This window comes from Vulpes vulpes, chromosome 15 (assembly GCF_048418805.1).
Source record: "Vulpes vulpes isolate BD-2025 chromosome 15, VulVul3, whole genome shotgun sequence".
In the NCBI taxonomy this organism is placed as follows: domain Eukaryota; kingdom Metazoa; phylum Chordata; class Mammalia; order Carnivora; family Canidae; genus Vulpes; species Vulpes vulpes.
The window spans coordinates 39,268,749-39,287,514 of NC_132794.1; the positions used below are offsets into that span (position 1 = coordinate 39,268,749).

At 37.2% G+C, this 18,766-nt stretch overlaps 2 protein-coding genes across 2 annotated transcripts in view; both read left to right on the plus strand.

The window, feature by feature from the left end:
• The window catches only part of LOC112912168 (protein arginine N-methyltransferase 3-like), a 39,544-nt gene extending 23,349 nt beyond the window's left edge, over positions 1 to 16,195 (plus strand). The window contains 2 exon segments of the mRNA XM_072740558.1: positions 13,669 to 13,979; positions 14,030 to 16,195. Coding sequence (XP_072596659.1) covers positions 13,669 to 13,979; positions 14,030 to 15,329 — 1,611 coding nt within the window. The 3' untranslated portion in view covers positions 15,330 to 16,195.
• HTR1F (5-hydroxytryptamine receptor 1F) overlaps positions 1 to 18,766 on the plus strand; it is a 134,767-nt gene that overhangs the window by 105,809 nt on the left and 10,192 nt on the right.

The window sequence follows — 18,766 nt, forward strand, 5'->3', positions numbered from 1 at the left end:
TTGTTAGGAACTCAGTAAACATTCAGAGACGAAGACTAAGAAATTAAACACATCTTTCTTCTGTTTAGCACTAGGATCTTCTTCCAGCCTGGCCATTTTCCTGGGCTTTCCTTCCCTCCTTGCAACAGGATCCAGGAATTCAAACTACTTTCTTTTTCCCCAGTACCCACACAAACCCTTTGAGGATCTTTTCTTCTCTACTTAGTTATTTCCCCTATTTAAAGATTTAGATTAGCTCTTCTCTTCTCAAAGAAGCAAGACCCAGGGAGGTAGAGCATTGCAAAAAAGGCTGACAGTCAAAAAAAAAGGCACTTCAATTACAGTAATTTCTTCTGGGACTACCCTGATATAGCTCTGCAAATACAAAGTGACCTAGAGAGGAAGAATTAACCACATTTCAAAGAAATTGGGGCAACATCTGTGCCAATTGCCAAAAATATCATAGTCATCAGGTTTTCTGATCTGGTTTTTACCCTGCCTTGGAAGAACACGAAAGTAGTCAATCTCTTTCAGGGAACTTCTAATGGTAAGTATGCTTTAAAATGCTATAACAAAAAAAAACAAAAAAAATAAAAAAAATAAAAATAAAAATAAAAATAATAAAATAAAAAAATAAAATGCTATAACATTGTGCACAAATATTAGAGTATAAAAATGTGGTATGGCCCAGACTCTTACTCTGAATCTTCTCTTCAATTGAGTAGACATTTGACCAAAGTAAGTCACTGCTAATGCTCTGATGTCATTTATTTACCCGCATAACAAACATACTAATAAAAATTATTAACATGGAATAATCAATAACTTTATTATTTAATAATTTAATTCTTCAATACTATGGAGTAATCAATAATTTAATTATTTAATAATTTAATTCTTCAATACTATCTAATATTTAGATTTTGTTGGCACAGTTTAGAGTAATTGCCCCTTCTCTGAAATTTCTTTGGCCATCCACTTCACCTCACCTTAGCTCTTAAATCCACTCCATTGACAATGTCTAATACCACCTTCCTTTAAAACCAATTCAAGTTTCTCCTCAGAAATTACCAATACAGCAGAGAGATATTGACAATTAACTGCTAGGTGAAGCAGGCAGTTGAATGAAAAGTTAAACAACACTGTAGCCAGGACTTCATGTTGGCTGATAAGCAAACAGGAGAAATTAGTAAAGAAAAGAGCAAAGGGGGGATCCGTGGGGGGATCCCTGGGTGGCTCAGCGGTTTGGCGCCTCCCTTTGGCCCAGGGCGCGATCCCGGAGACTCGGGATCGAGTCCCACGTCGGGCTCCCGGTCCATGGAGCCTGCTTCTCCCTCTCCTCTGCCTGTGTCTCTGCCTCTCTCTCTCTCTCTCTATCATAAATAAATAAATAAAATCTTTAAAAAAGAAAGAAAGAAAGAAAGAAAGAAAAGAGCAAAGGTAAAAATAGAGGAGACCAACTGAATCTGGAAAGAAAGTAAGATGATTCTCTTTCCCTTTCAGTCCCCTTAGGGGACAACTATACTTTACTTCTTGACCTCAAGTGATATAAAGTCACTTGTTCTAATGACTCGTTTCTTTTTATTTTTTTTTTTAAAGATTTCATTTATTTGAGAGAGAGAGAGAACATGAGGGGGACTGGGCAGAGGGAGAGGGAGAAGCATGACATGGGGCTCCATCCCAGGACCCTGAGAACACAACTTGAGCCAAAGACACATGCTTAACTGCCTGAGCCACCTAAGTGCCCCAAATGACTCCCTTTTCTTAAACTGGTTTGATTGGATGTCTTTTTCTTTTTTTTTTCTTTTTATTTTTTTATAAGAAGCTGTACCCTTTATAAACCCATATAAACTCAATTAATAACATATTAATTCAAGTAATAACATGAATTTGCTGAAACTGTGAATTAGTGACCTACTTTTAAAATTGTTATTTATTTATTTGCGACAGAGAGCAGGGAGTGGGGGTAGAGGCAGAGGAGAGGGAATAGAGAATTTTTTTTAAGATTTATTTATTTATTTATTCATGATAGACTTAGAGAGATAGAGAGGCAGAGACACAGGAGGAGGGAGAAGCAGGCTCCATGCCGGGAGTCCAGAGCGGGACTGATCCCGGAACTCGGATGGCTCTGTGGGCCAAAGGCAGGTGCCAAACCGCTGAGCCACCCAGGGATCCCAGGAATAGAGAATCTTAAGCAGACTCTATGCTGAACACAGAGATCTATGATCTTGAGATCATGAGCAAACACCAAGAGTTGGATGTTAAACTGACTACACCACCCAGGTGCCCCAGTGACCTACATTTTATGCAAACTATAAGCTACATAATATGGTCTCCAAAAAAGATGTTCCAAATGACATTTCCTGTCATTTTTTGCACTATTCACTTTTTCACACATATTATAAAAGTAAACTTCAGTCAAAAGAGGTAGCTAATGTCAAATTATGAAATAGAAGAATGGAAGTTGTACAGATGAGCTGGACCATACAAAGCCAAAGCAAAATGTGGGAGAGGATGCCACTTCATTCTGGACCTTCTATACAGACAAAAACAGCATTCTGATTGTAAGCTGCCTTCTTAAAAGTAAAGTCAATAGACATATTCCAAGGATAATAGATAATAATGATGTCTTGAGGAGATAACTGGAAACAATCTCTGAGTAATACAAGTTTTGCAACACATTTTGAAGATACTAAACAAACAAATGCCAAATGTTATACCTGCAAAACACTAATTGTAAATAGCCTGTAAAAATACTAATTGTAAATAGCCTATAAAATTTAATTAAAAAATTTATCCAAGAGAGATCAAGGCAAGGAATATCCATGTATCCATTAAGCGTTCTTCAAGTCAATACCCAAAGATTATTGACTAAGGGTAGACCTACTCAGGTTAGAGCCACATCAGCTGAAACTACTAACACTCTATTTTCCCTTAGCTCTCCTGCATCACAGATGACCTTTTGAATTGTCTACTAAAATTCCCTTTAGGGAATTCATATTATGTCCTCCCCTTCTTAGAGTAGGACACAAAGACAGGTTTCAGAACTTCTGCATAATTAACTTCTGAATCATTTTTTCTCACACTTTTGTGAGTTTTTTTCTATTCGAAGGAGAAAATTGATTGCTAATATGGCATTTTGTTTCGATTATATGTTAAACTTCAGCTTTGATAGAAAAATAATGGTCTGTCATATGGACATTTTTTGCACTGTAATTTTTTTCATCATTTTATGATAATTGACATCTGACAGAAAATGGTAAACAAGTTAAATTTTAAGTTGAAGATAACTTAAAAGGCAAAAAAAAGGCCCACTTCATTAGTAATCTAAGAATTAAAGTATTAATTGATTAATTAGATTATTTTACATGCTTTTTAAAATTCATAAGATTAAGACCAGTCTGCTTTAACAGGGTTTAGAAAATCTTTCAAATACATTAACTCATATACTCTTTTTTTGAAAGATTTTATTTATTTATTTGAGGGAAAGAGAGCATGAGCAGAGAGGGGCAGAGGAAGAGGAAAGAGAGAATATGAAGCAGACTCTGCACTGGGCACAAAGCCCAATGGGGGTGGGGGGCTTATACCCATAACTGTGAGATTATGACCTGAGCCAAAACCAAGAGACAGACACTTAATTGACTGAGCCACCCAGGTGCCCCTAACTCATATACTATTAATTTTCTGTTCATTCAATCTGTAAATAGGGTTTACTTCCAGAATTATTTACATGATTTGTTGACTTTAAAAACTCCTATTACAGTACAGATCATTAAAATATTAACCTATGTCTATTCAAGCAATAATAAAATTGAAATAGAAATGGGTTAAATCATGTTTGTTAATTCTTCTGTTTATTATACATGTTTATGGTTTTCAAGCCCTTTTTGAGCAAAAAAGATCAATACTTTAAGAGTCAAGTATGCTAGAAACAATGTATGAGAAGAAATTTTATTTATACTTAGTTTTCTGAGTATTATTATAGACATTCTACCATAGTAGAATACCATCATCACATGATACCACTCAATTTTGGTTTAGAAAAGCTGTTATACTTTAGGTATGTAGATCTATGTAAAGTAAGCAGTGACAGAGGTGGGCAGATTCTGTAAGAAAAATCCAAGGGGGCTCCCTTTCAATGTCAAGTTCTCAGTGTAAAAGCACCAAAAATGAAAGAAAAGTTCACCCATGCCTACTACCCAACCACCACCCTCCCCCTGTGCCCCTACGTCTTTCCATCCCTCATTCAGCTCTACGTGAACAGTCAGGAAACAGTGTGTGCATTTTGAAATCCTATCTCATACCCCCTGACACCCCTGTTCCCACTACTAGTTCTCTACTCCCATAGAACCCCTTACACTTTGATTTTATCTAACATTTATTATACCACATGAAAAGTTGGCTCTTTTTTGTCTCTTTCATACACTAACTGAAAGTCTCTTAAGGACAGGGACTAAAAAAATTTTTTTCTTAAGATTTTTTAATTTATTTATTCATGAGAGACAGAAAGAAAGAGAGGTAAAGACACAGGCAGAGGGAGAAGCAGGATCCCTGCAGGGAGCCGGATGCCGGACTCAATCCCAGGACCCCAGGATCACCACCTGAGCTGAAGGCAGACGCTCAACCACTGAGCCACCTGGGTGTCCCTTTTAATCAAAATGGTCCTACCAGCATAGGGCCTAGCATGTGGGAGGCATACAGTAAAATGTTTGTCAAGTATTTATTGAAATCTTACATAGTAGATATTGTTCTTGGCAGTTAGATTGCAGCAGTGAACCAAAAAGCCTAGATCCTTGTTTTTATGAATCTTACATTCTAACAGGGAAAACAGATAATACACAGTAGAAAACTGTAAAAATTTTAAACAGGAATAAATGCTATGAAGAAAAATAATGTAGTATAATGAAATAATGTGTCTGAAACTTTAATGAGGAAAAAACAGTTCTCTAGGAGGGAAACTTCCAAGCAGAGGGAACAGCAAGTCGAAAGGCCATAACCTAGGAAGGAGTTTGATTTTATCAAGTAGCAAAACTACGAAGGCCCAGGGCACCTGACTGGCTCAGCTGGTGAAGCTTGCATCTTGTGATCTTAGGGTTGTGGGTTTGAGCCCTATTTTGGGTGTAGAGATTACTTAAAAATAGAATCTTTGTTTTAAAAAAGTTAGAAAGGGCTGTGGCCTCAGAAATAGTAAACACACAGAAGTGACACCATAGGAGACTGAAAATGTGAGCAAGAACCAATTCATAAGGGCCATCAGGGCACTATTAAGAATCTAGACTTTATTTTAAGTGTAATGGGGAGTCAAAAATTTTGAAGAGCAGAAAAGAATCATTTAGTCATGTTTTTATTTTATTATTTTTAAGGTTTTATTTATTTACTCATGAGACACACAGAGAGAGGCAGAGACATATCCAGGGAGAAAAGCAGGCTCCTTGCAGGGAGCCTGATGTGGGACTCGATCCCAGGACCCCAGGACCACACCATGAGCCAAAGGCAGACGCTCAACCACTGAGCCATCTAGGTGCCTCTAGTCATGTTTTTAAAGACTTGCTTTGCCTACAATATAACGAATGGACTAAAAAGGCCAAGAGGACCATCTACTATAAATAAAAAATAAACATTCTAATTTGGGCTGACATCTACAAAAACAGATAGGAACTACCATATTCTAGTACAAGATGCTATACTAAATTCTGCCCTGTTCAGAACGGAGACAGCAGTAGGGAAACCAAGCTTTATATATCTAAGTCTTCACTACCTCAAGATTATTGCAGTGGTAAAGCTGAAGACGGTAAGAATTAGAAAGTAAGGATAATATTTGAAGAAAATCATAGATTTGCTGAGAGCTTACCCCTCCCACCATCTATAAGGAAGTGTGTCTGGAGGTGAGGGAGGTGTAAGGGTGATGAGTCTCTCATCACCAACTGAGAGAGAAGAATTCTAAGGAGACTGCCATGGAAACAGCCTGGAAAACCTCAACTGGAAACCCACACCTGGGAAAGCCTCAGGCTGAGAGACTGTTGTTGGACAATTGCTTCACCACAAATTAAACAAAGGTGACTACTTTGGACATGGCTCTTCATTAGACAGTGGACAAAGAATCATTTTACAAATATCAATTAAGGTCCTATTATATACATCAGGCACTGTTCTGGGAACTTGGAAGAGATCATTATCAACAAAACAAAGATCCCTGCACTCAAATCAATTAGACAAAAACATTCATACGAAGTAAATATATACTACAGGAAATTATAAAAGCTAAGGAAAAAGAATAAAGCTGATGAGAAAGATGAAGGGGAAAAGGTAATATAAGAAGGATGAAGAGTAAAGGTGGTTTGAAATATTAAGTAGACATCTGGGGGCAGCCTGGGTGGCTCAGCGGTTTAGCTCCACCTTCGGCCCAGGGCATGATCCTGGAGACACGGGATTGAGTCCCACATCGCGCTCCCTGCATGGAGCCTGCTTCTCCCTCTGCCTGTGACTCTGCCTCTCTCTTTCTCTCTGTGTCTGTCATGAATAAATAAATAAATCTTTTTTTTAAAAAAAGACATCTGGAATTAATGATGTAGTATATATTGGCTTATTGAATTTAAATTTGAAAAATAATTTTAAAAAAGGAATATTAAGTAGAGTAGTGGGACTTTAAAGCAAAGACTTAAAGGAGGTGATGGATGGGGATCCCTGGGTGGCTCAGCGGTTTAGCGCCTGCCTTTGGCCAGGGGCATGATCCTGGAGTCCTGGGATTGAGTCCCACATCAGGCTCCCTGCACAGAGCCTACTTCTCCCTCTGCCTGTGTCTGTTCCTCTCTCTCCCTCTCTCCATGTATCTCATGAGTAAATAAATAAAATCTTTTAAAAAAAAATAAGTAAAGGAGGTGATGGGGTTAATTAACCAAGTGGTTATCTCAGGTGAGAGAAAACAGCTAGAGCAGTTGGTTCTAACTTGAGCATGTGTCCAAAACCTCTAGAGGCTTTAATATCATCCCCAAGTTTCTGATTCAGTGCCAGGGGAGGGGATGAGAATGTGCATTTCTGTAAGTTCTCACTTGATGTGGATGCTGCTGGTCCAGGACCTACACTTTGAGAATAATTAACTGAGTTAGAGCTAGAACAAGCCCCCTGGGTAATAACATGCCAGAAGTGTTCAGATGCTTTCTTGTAAGGATTGCTCAGTGAAAGCTGGCCAGCTGGAGACATCCTGAAAAGATTTTGACCCTGAGGGCTGCCTTCTCAGGCTGTGGCCTGAGCAACAGATAACCACAGGTGAAGAGAGAAATTTTGTGACCAACTGGGCAAGATCACAGCTCAGCCTTGAAATTCTCACTTGACTCATTAAATTCACCCCTTTCTTCAGGTGCTACCTTCAGCTGCTACCTCCTCCAGTTATAAACTTATTTTCTGATTGGTGTTGTTATCATTTGACTTCAGCTATTTTTCTGTGAATTTCTTCACTGTGCTTCTCCCACAAAAAAGTATATAATCCACCATTTATTTTCCTTTCTCATACCAGGGGTATAGAGCATTTGCAAATTAAAATTGGACTGGGGCATCTGGAAAGCCCAGTCATTTAAGCATCTGACTCTCAATTTAAGCTCAGGTCATGAACTCATGAGTGGTAGGATCAAGCCCCACCTTGGGCCAAGCTCCATGCTCAGTGGAGACTCTGCCTGAAGATTCTCTCCCTCTGCGCCTCCTCCCACTTGAGCACATGCACACCCTCTCTCACTCTAAAATAAATAAATAAATCTTTTTATTTAAAAAATAAAATTGCGCTATAATAAAAATGATGCCAAAACAGCTTAAACAATACAAAGAATCTTTTCCTGCCTTTGATCATTCCCTTCCTACTCTCTATAACAACTTCCTACTCTCATGCCAAATGTTCTTCACACCCTTCATGATCCCTACCTCCTCCCCCTCAACAGATGACAATGTCTCCTATTCAGAGAGAAGATACAGTCTATGACATATGAAAATCTTCAAGTTCCTCCCACTTTCCACCCTCCCCCAATGTGCTCACATATTCACAAGCTACACATTTATTTCCTTCACTTATCTTCGTTCCTCTGGTTTCAAATAAGATCATACAAAGTACTTAGGAAGATGTTTGACATAAATTAATGTGCTCAGGGCCATCCAGGTGGCTCAGTTGGTTAAGGGTCTGCCTTTGGCTCAGGTCATAATCCAAGGTCCTGGGATGGAGCCCCACATAGGGCTCCTTGCTGTGTAAGGTGGCTGCTTCTCCCTCTCCCATTCCTCCTGCTTGTGCTCTCTCTCTCTGTGTGTCAAATAAATAAATAAGATCTTTAAAACAAAACTGATGTATCTGCTCAAATAAGTTTGCTTTTTTTTCTTTGTTAATTACTTTTGAAAAATAGGTAAATGTGGAACCCCTGGGTGGCTAGTGGTTAAGCGTCTGCCTTCAGCTCAGGTCATGACCCTGGAGTCCCAGGATCCAGTTCCACATCAGGCTACCTGCATGGAGCCTGCTTCTCCCTCTGCCTGTGTCTCTGCCTCTCTCTCTGTATCTCATGAATAAATAAATGAAATGAATACATAAATAAAATCTTTTTTAAAAAAAGAAAAGTAGGTAAATGCATCATGACTATAAAATTTTAGGATCTCTTTCCAAATGCTTTTCCCTATTTCTATTCCCAGAGATAAGCACAATTATCAGTTTCTTGTGTATTTTTCCAGAGATACTGGATGTATAAATAAGCAACTGTACTCATACATATTCTTTATGTTTTACAAAGAGTAAAATACCATACATACTTGTTTACCCTCTGATTTTTCCCTTTAAAATATGTTTTAGAAATCTTATGTCAGAATATAAAGAATTTATTTGTTCATTATAAGTATGCACAATAATTTATTTATCTATATGTATTGACGGACATATTCATTTCTTATACATGAAAATATATTCATAAGATAAATTCTTAGAAATAGAATGATTGTATCAAACGTTACCACCACATTGTCTCCATGGGGTTGTACCAGTTTATGTAAGCAATGTATAAGAGAACATAATACTTTCCTCACTCTCAATCAACACAGAGTATTTTTCATTAATTATTCACTCAAATTTTTTTGACTATTATGAGCCAAATTTTGCACTAGGGCCAGGAGTTAAAAGGGGTTTAAAACTGTTTTCTCTCCTCATCCCTTTGTTTCATTCCTTGGCTGGAGACTCATTGTCTTTCACCTAGCCTACTTAATAATCTCCTATCCTAGCCTCTACCCTTTACCTAATTCTGCTTCACATTCTCCAATGGCTCTGCATGGCCTCCAGCATTATGGTATATGAAACTCTAACTTCCTATCCAAGTTTTCAACCTAAACTGTTATATCCATTCAAACTATTCTCCTACCATACTCCTCCAGATATTGTATCTTTGCATATTGTTCCCTCTCTCTAAAGGCCTTCACAGCAACCTAACTCCCCTCCACCAACTACTGACCCAGGAAACTCTTCAAGCCTTAGTTTAAATTTAAATTCCAGTGTAAGGTCTTTTCTGGTCTTCTCTGGCAGAATTGCTGCAACCTTCCATGAATGATCATGACTCTTTTCTTACATATTTACCAATGCGTGTATCACATAGTACATTTCAGGTTATAAGTACTGGCTTCATCCTCAGGCTTCATGTGGTAGCAAGCATTTTAAGAGACCTAAACTTAAATAATCATGGCTTAATGTTCGGTGGAAAAAATAAATAAATAATTCCCCTTCTTGGGAACTCCTACAAAATTACTAAGATTCACTTGTCTTTGGATGCATGCTTACTACCAAACTCATCAATGATTAATCAATGATCAATTACAATCATTGCCAAGGAGTTACGATTTTTATTATCAGTCAAGTTCTCAACAGGAAATAGATGATAAACTCAAATTAGGAGTAATTAAAAAAGAAATGATATACAAAGGGATGAATTATAAAGTTGTGATGTGGGTAGGGGAACCATACTATACACTGCTGGACACACTGTGTGTGCATCATGGCCAGGGAGGAACCTAGATGTCAGAGTCCCACGTGACCTGAATCCAGAAACAGGTCTCAATAACAATTTTCACCAATGCCACCTTGGCACACTGCACAGCTGTTGAGCAGCAGGCAGCTATTGCTCATGTCTTGGTCACCACTTTCTGCTCAGCAGCCAGCCAGGGAAACTAGCTGCCATGTAGGAACCACAATAGGCCCTGTAACCACCTCAGTGGGATCAATGGGCAACATCTTTGCAGAACTTGTGGTCTCAAGAAGGAGAGATTTTTTAATAGCAGCAATATTGTTCATCATACTGAAACCTCCCTCAACTTCTACAGAACTAACAGCAATTATATTCAAAATTCTGCCTGAGATTTTTCCGTAGTCGATATTTCTATTATCAATTCTCAGTAAATAAGAGGACAATTTTCAATAGTTGTCTTGATTGACTTGAGTTAATGTACTTATTTTAAGATAAAATAACACTTATTATAGTTTTAATATTTTATTATTTATTATAACACTTAATATAGTTTTTAATATTTTATTTGCCAACTGGTAGAGAACTTCAATATCAATATTTTTAATATTGAATATGCAATAAATATGGCTGTTAATGTCCCTACTATTATAAGAAAGAAAAGGTTTGGATACCTGGAAATTTTCTTTAAACGACTACCAAAATGTACTTATCTCATCATAGTGCAATGATCTGTATAACCTGATAGTGAGCTCTTTGAGAAAATGTTTAATGATATATTCATTTGTTTTAAATATTTATTTATTTAATTATTTATTTATTTTAGAGAGAGAAAGGGAGAGAAGCAACTCCCCCCACCCAAGCATGGAGCCCAACATGGGGCTCCATCTCATGACCCTGAGATCATGACCCGAGCTGAAATCAAGAGTTGGGTGCTTAACCAACTGAGCCACCCAGGCACCCCAAGATATTCATCTTTATTTCCAGATTGCCAACTATAATGCTGAAACTAAATTAATTTTTGTCTTTTTTCCCCAACTACTGAGAAACAAGATAGTCCTTGATGGGATGGGCTGCATCTTTTATGCATATGTATCACATGTAGAACCTAACACACATTTCATTGCTTAATAAATTTTATCAACTGATAATTAAAACATAGGAAACAAACCAGGAGGTTCAAACATTGTGTTCTCCAATATTTTGTCATTCTGTTCAGATGACATTTCAAATGTGTTCTATGCTAAGTCACATCTAGGTAATATACACAAATCATCATTTAACCATGTCATATCCAAAATACCTAACAAACTCCTAATTTGTTTATAATGTTCTCCAGAATACATGACTTTACTAGTGTCAATTCCAAGTATATGCATTAAAATACTTCTAATCAGAGATAATAATAGCCACTTCTATTGTAGTAATCACATTAAGAGAAGAGTAGAAGTGTTTCAAGTTACTAAGAACTTGTAAGTCATATAAAGGGACACCTGGGTGGCTCAGTGGTTGAGCTTCTGCCTTTGGCTCAGGGTGTGATCCAGAGTCCCAGAATCGAGCCCCGCATCGGGGTCTCTGCATGAAGCCTGCTTCTCCCTCTTCCTATGCCTCTGCCTTTCTCTTTGTATCTCTCATGAATAAATAAATAAATTCTTTTTTAAAAAGTCATATAAAAAGCTAGCCCAAAAATCTTGGAGAAGAGAAAAACTATTTGGTAGTAATTTCAGTATTCTTAGATGGAAGTTAAGTCAAAATATATGAAGAGAAGTTCTCCTTTCTTGTTATTCAGATATAGACAGAATTCTCATAATTATTTTCAGATTGAGTCTTAAGATGTTACTATCTTAACTCTGTGCTTCAATCTGTATCTTGGCATTTTAGGATAATTTACTGTGTAAAAGAAAGAAATATAAGACATAGCATTATGTAAAGCCAACTAAATAAAATGAAAATAGAAAGATACCCGTCTCATCTAACATTGTGACTACTTTATACCATATATTTACATAAGGCCAGTATATATTTAAGCTTAACATGTTTCAGTCAATTCCTGCCTATCTTATGCAAATTTAAAAGTTATGCTTTTCTTCATATTATGGTCAATACCCAGCAGACTGGAAGACCATATTGTGCTTAAGCAGAGCTCCAAGTCATGGCTCTATTCTATTTGTCTTGTGTTTCAGTGCTGAACATTCTATAATATTATTAATTGAAGATGACAAATCAATTACTCACTCTCCACTGACAGCAATTAAGCACTACAATTAATCACTACACTATGTTACTAGATATACCGCTTTGTATATCAGCCCTAGCAAGCCAATGGTATCCAATCAGTGTCAGTATTAATCATTTGTTTTATTTATGATACTCAGTTAATCAAGGTAGCACTTACTATAAAGCTGTACTTTATAAAGCTTATAAAGCCTAATTAAGGGAGGTCAAAAGAAAGAAAGTGAATTGAAGATGAAAAGAGAAGAGAAATACTTCCAATTAAACATATTTACAAAAGAAAAATAGAATTAAGTGGAGAGGCATACATCCTAATCAAGTGAAATACCTTTCATCCCACCAGTTAAATTTGCTTAAAATATAAAATATAATTGACGGTTTTCAAGTGCTGGCTTAAAAAAAAAATAGTTAATTTTTTAAAAAGCAGAGGAAAAAAAAGAGATTGTAGTGCTTGAAATTGCTTAAACCTTTCCAGCTTGGTGTGGATAACTAGTTATTATGCATCAAAAAGACTGAAGTTGTCAAATCAAAAATCATCACTAAACTTAGAACTCTTTTTCTTTAATTTTTATATAACAACAACATAAGCAAAATTAGAACTCTTAACCTCACAAGAGCTTTCACTGAGTTTTAACACATCCCAACCATGTGATTTTTTTTTTTTTTAGAAAATAATTTACTATGGCATTTTTATTCATGTTCAGGTAAACTTAGCCATTGTCTCCTCAAACTTTGAGAAAGACTTGTCCATCCATTATTTTATGCTAGATTAGGAATACAAAATTAAGTATCTAAGTTAAGATATTTACCAGATGGCTAATACTTAATTTGAGAAAGAAATTTTGAGAAAGAATTTTGAGAAAGAAATTGAGAAAGAAATTGAAAAAGAATTTTTTTAGGGGTGCCCAGGTGGTTCAGTTGGTTGGGGTGTGAGTTCTGATTTCGTCATGGTCTCAAGGTCATGGGGTCAAGCCCCACACTGAGCTCCATGGTCAGTGGGGTGTCTGCTTAAGATCCTCTCTCTCCTTCACCCTCTGCCCCTTCCCCATCCTATACACACTCTCTCTCTCTCTCTCTCTCAAAATAAATAAATGTTTTTTAAAAAGAAATTTTTAAAAATATTCTTCATATCTAGCATATAGCTAAAATTCAACTTTTCAGTAACCTTCCAGTAAAGGTACAGAATTTCTAGATTCTTTGTCTAGTTGCTGGTAATAAACACTTACATAAAACATTATTATATCCAGTGTCAGTATGGAGTGAACTATTTGCCTTACTGAATGCTCAAGATGAGGTAATGCTAGGCAAGGAGGAAAGAAAGATCGTGAACGTGTATTTCAAAATTTGATCTCTAGCTTGCTAACATATTGTTTTCCATTTTTAACTCAAACATTAAAAGAGTACATCATTTCTCAGTTATGGTAATTGCACATTGTTTCCTCCCACCACCACCTTCTTACTGTGGAATTAGAAAACTTGACATTAGAAAACGGCATTAGCCCCGCCCCCGGACGCGGGCCTCCCCGCCGCCCTGTGCTCTTTAGCGTCGGGCGCCGCGGGCGGAGGGAGCTGCCGGAGCTGTCAGACAGCGGGGACCGGGACGAGGCCGCCTGGGAGGACGCGGCGGAGGCCGGGGCCGGGGCAGAGGCCGGGGCCGGGGCGGAGGCCGTGCTCCCGCAGGACCAGCAGGAGACGCCCTGCCTGTTCTGCCACAGGTTATTTATATCTGCTGAAGAAACATTTTCACACTGTAAGTCTGAGCATCAATTTCATATCGATGACATGGTCCATAAACATGGACTTGAATTTTATGGATACATTAAACTAATAAATTTTATTAGACTTAAGAATCCTACAGTTGAGTATATGGATTCCATCTACAACCCAGTGCCTTGGGAGAAAGAAGAGTATTTGAAGCCAGTATTAGAAGATGACTTATTACTTCAATTTGATGTAGAAGATCTTTATGAACCAGTGTCAGTCCCATTCTCATATCCCAATGGCCTCAATGAAAACACATCTGTTGTTGAAAAATTGAAACATATGGAAGCCAGGGCACTGTCTGCTGAAGCTGCATTAGCTAGAGCACGTGAGGATCTGCAAAGAATGAAACAATTTGCTCAGGATTTTGTGATGAACGCAGATGTCAGAACCTGCTAGTCATCTACTACTGCCATTGCAGACCTCCAGGAAGATGAGGATGGTGTTTATTTCAGCTCATACGGGCATTATGGGATACATGAAGAAATGCTAAAGGACAAAGTGCAAACAGAAAGTTACCGAGATTTTACATACCAAAATCCACATATCTTCAAAGACAAGGTAGTTTTGGATGTTGGTTGTGGAACTGAAATTCTCTCTATGTTTGCAGCTAAAGCTGGGGCAAAGAAGGTTCTTGGAGTTGATCAGTCTGAAATACTTTACCAGGCAATGGATATCATAAGACTAAATAAACTTGAAGATACTATTAAACTAATTAAAGGAAAGATTGAAGAAGTTTGCCTTCCTGTAGAAAAAGTGGATGTTATTATATCTGAGTGGATGGGCTATTTTCTTCTTTTTGAATCTATGTTAGATTCTGACCTTTATGCAAAGAACAAGTACTTGGCAAAAGGAGGATCAGTCTACCCTGATATTTGCACTATCAGCCTTGTGGCAGTAAGTGATATGAATAAACATGCTGATCGAATTGCGTTTTGGGATAATGTCTATGGCTTCAACATGTCTTGTATGAAGAAAGCAGTTATTCCAGAAGCTGTTGTGGAAGTTTTAGATCTGCAGACTCTGATTTCAGATGCTTGTAGTATTAAGCAAATAGATTGCCATACAACATCTGTCTCAGCTTTGGAGTTTTCTTCAGATTTTACCCTGCAAATTACAAAGACATCCATGTGCACGGCAATTGCTGGCTACTTCGATATATATTTTGAGAAGAATTGTCACAGCAGGGTCGTGTTCTCCACGGGCCCCCAGAGTGCCAGAACACACTGGAAACAAACAATATTTCTATTGGAAAAGCCATTTTCGGTTAAAGCAGGTGAAGCCTTGAAAGGAAAGATCACAGTCCACAAGAATAAGAAAGATCCACGTTCTCTCATTGTGACCCTCACATTGAATAATTCAACTCAAACTTACAGTCTCCAGTGAAAAAGCTACAAAAGCACAACTAACTTTCGGTTCTTACTGTGAGGGTGGGATATGGATAGGGGATGGAAAGAGGGTTTTTTTGTGAACATATGGATGCTGGATCCTTCTAATGAGCCTCCTCAATACGAGAGACACATGGTAGGAATCTGATAAAATCCAGCTTAGAAAGGGAACCAACTGATCCTAGTGGACCACCTACATAATCAGTCTTCGAAGTCCAGTCAGCAAGATTTTACTAAATGTAACCCCTACATTGAGGTTAGCTATATTGGAAATCATTTAAATAGACCTAAATATGAAACAGAGATAGTCTTCTGTTATTTTTAATTTTCTTACTATAAATTTTAAGCACCAGTAACTGATCAGTTACTTGGATAATGTTTTATTCAATTAGTAACTGTACACAAGCTATTATACATTTTATTGCAGATTTCTACCCTGAAGAGTAGTTTTTCATTGTATTATTTGCTAGAATATCAATACAATTAAAGAGCAAGTGGGAGAGACCAAAATATGGAAAAGAGCATCACACAAATAATATTTGAAAGACGGCTTAGTTGATCATGCTCTAGTTCTGAATGTCTCATTTTGTAGCTTCTTTCCTCTTTGCGAATATTCTTTTGCTATATAGTTTTCTAGTACTGGCCAGGAAATCTAACTTCAATACATTTATCCTAGGTTTCATACAAGTTTTTAAAGGGAAAAATAAGTACTTATTTACTAATAAGACATCTTTTTCACACCAAATTTATGTGCAGAGTTAAACATGTAACTGACAATATACTTAACAGTCGTGTTATTTATAGTTATTGATTCAATTTGAAATGCAGAATAGAAAATATTCAATAAAATGTGTACAACAACCATTAGCATTATTAAAATGGTTTATTTTTAACATATAAAGTCTTTTATAAAATCAGAAGCATTTAAAACAAGTCTTAAAGGAATCATCTTTAAGAAAATACAGATTTAAGGACAGCTGGGTCATATAGTTTTCAGTTCAACAGCTAGTTCTTTTTCAAAATAAGACATACACAAGACATACATAGCATAGTGTTGAGCAGTATGAGCTCTGGAGTCCGTTTCTAGGTGCAGGCTCTGGTGACAGCTCATACTTGCTGTCTGGCCTTAGTCATGTTCCTTAACCTCTCTCTCCCTCTATGAATGTGCCAGTTTATGAGTTAATACATTTCAACTACTTCAACCGGTACCAGACACTAGAAGACACTTAGTAAGGTGATGGTATCATCATCATGCAGTCAAGGATCCCTTTCATGGAATATGTGGTATCTACATTAGATTTTTTGGGAATTGTTCCCTCATCAAATACTACCCTTAAGCACATGAATGTGTGGGGAGATTTCAAGGAAATTAATATTTAATATAGCAGAAACTATTCAAAAATTGTCTTTTGGTCTTAGAGAACTGGACTTGTAGCAATGGGAAAATTAACTCCTTCAAATGATGTGTTTTAGACCATAGTCTCTTAAGTCTTGCTTCTTCTATAAGCATGATTTCTGTTTTCATGGAGTTAAACCAACCAGCTTGTATTTGAATTTAGAATATTACTAGAAATGTGTGGTGCTGATAATATACCTCAAAGTACTTTAAATTTTGTCTGGAATGACTTCATGTACAAATTCAAGTATGGTAAGGTGATAAGAATAAGGAAGCCCCATAAAAAGATTTCATGAATATTTAACCAAAAACCATCTATTTTGTTTTTGTTTTGTTTTTATTTCATGTAAGTGCATACCAAATATTTTTTACTATTTAAAAAGGTGTTTCCCAAACTGATATTTTTGAAAACTCTTGTTTGATTTATATAGGATTTTCACCCAGTGGCTCCTCTGATTTCCTGGTTATAAATAACCCAACTACAGTTGGTAGATCTCTGTTCTTTTCCATTTGCCTTCCTAGGCTAAAACATTCTAATGTGTGTGCCTAAACATTTTATGAGAATAGGAGAGTCCAAATGTTAGCTCTTCAATTACAATTTCAGCCATTAAACTGCTACAAATAATTAAAAACTTCTTAGCCCTTGACAATGATAAATACACTATCCTTTCATGCTGTGGCATATGCACATATATGGAGAGCAAACTACTCTGTTCCAAGGATTTTATTTCATTTCCATTAAAAGAATACATTTTTCCTCCTAAAAAAAAAAAAGAAAACAGCATTAGACAATTACTATAGATACTATAAAAAGAAGACTGAGGTAAAAATTAAAATACTGTAATATTTTTTACCCTGTAGATGCATTTAATGCTTTCACTAATGCTAATGACAATACTGAAGGAAGAGGTTACTAGCCCCTCTAAAGGACAAATATAAATATTGAGTTTATTAGGTGCCAGGACCTAATGGATTTATATTTAATCTTCAATAACACTTTAAAAGTTTTGACTCTAGGGATGCCTGGTGGCTCAGCAGTTGAGCGTCTGTCTTTGGCTCAGGGCATGATCCTGGAGTCCTATGATCGAGTCCCACATCGAGCTCCCTACAGGGAGCCTGCTTCTCCCCCTGCCTGTGTCTCTCATGAATAAATAAATAAATCCTTAAAAAAAAAAAAGAAAAGAAAACATTCTCAAGTAAGGAAATAAAGACTATTGGTCTAAAAATAAATAAATAAAAGCTTTGACTCTTATCATCTTCACTTCACCAAAGAAGGTGAGTGTTTGAAAGCTAAAATGACTTTTTGAGCTCATACCGGTGAGGAGACAAGCTTCAAATGAAGATTCATTTAACTCAAGCAGTGTGGCCTTTATTCACAATACATGATAATCTCTTAATAAAGTGAAGCCCCAGTATCAGGAATAAACATCAGTTCTTACTGCCTTCACAACCCCACCCCTTCCATATTCTCCATCCTTCTTCTGCTCATACACATATACACATTCAGCTTCTTCTATGCTAGGTTTCAGCAACAAATAAAGGAAGTAGTATAACATATTGAGTTTGTGCGTGTGTATTTGCTTCCTTTTCCATAACAGGTGCTTCTATAGGTAGTTTCACAGTTCACTGAATTTACTGTAACCTTCCATAAGATTTTTCACTGTTGTGGGACACCTGGGTGGCTCAGTGGTTGAGCATCTGCCTTTGGCTCAGGGCATGATCCCAGGGTCCTGGAATCAAGTCCCACATCAGGCCCCCCGCAGGGAGCCTGCTTTTCCCTCTGCCTGTGTCTCTGCCTCTCTCTGTGTGTCTCTCATGAATAAATAAATAAAATCTTTTTAAAAATGGGTGGGGGGGAATCTCTGGGTGGCTCATCAGTTTGGTGCCTGCCTTTGGCCCAGGGCGCGATCCTGGAGTCCTGGGATCGAGTCCTGCGTTGGGCTCCTGGCATGGAGCCTGCTTCTCCCTCTGCCTGTGTCTCTGCCTCTCTCTATGTCTATCATGAATAAATAAATAAATAAATCTTTAAAAAAAAAAAA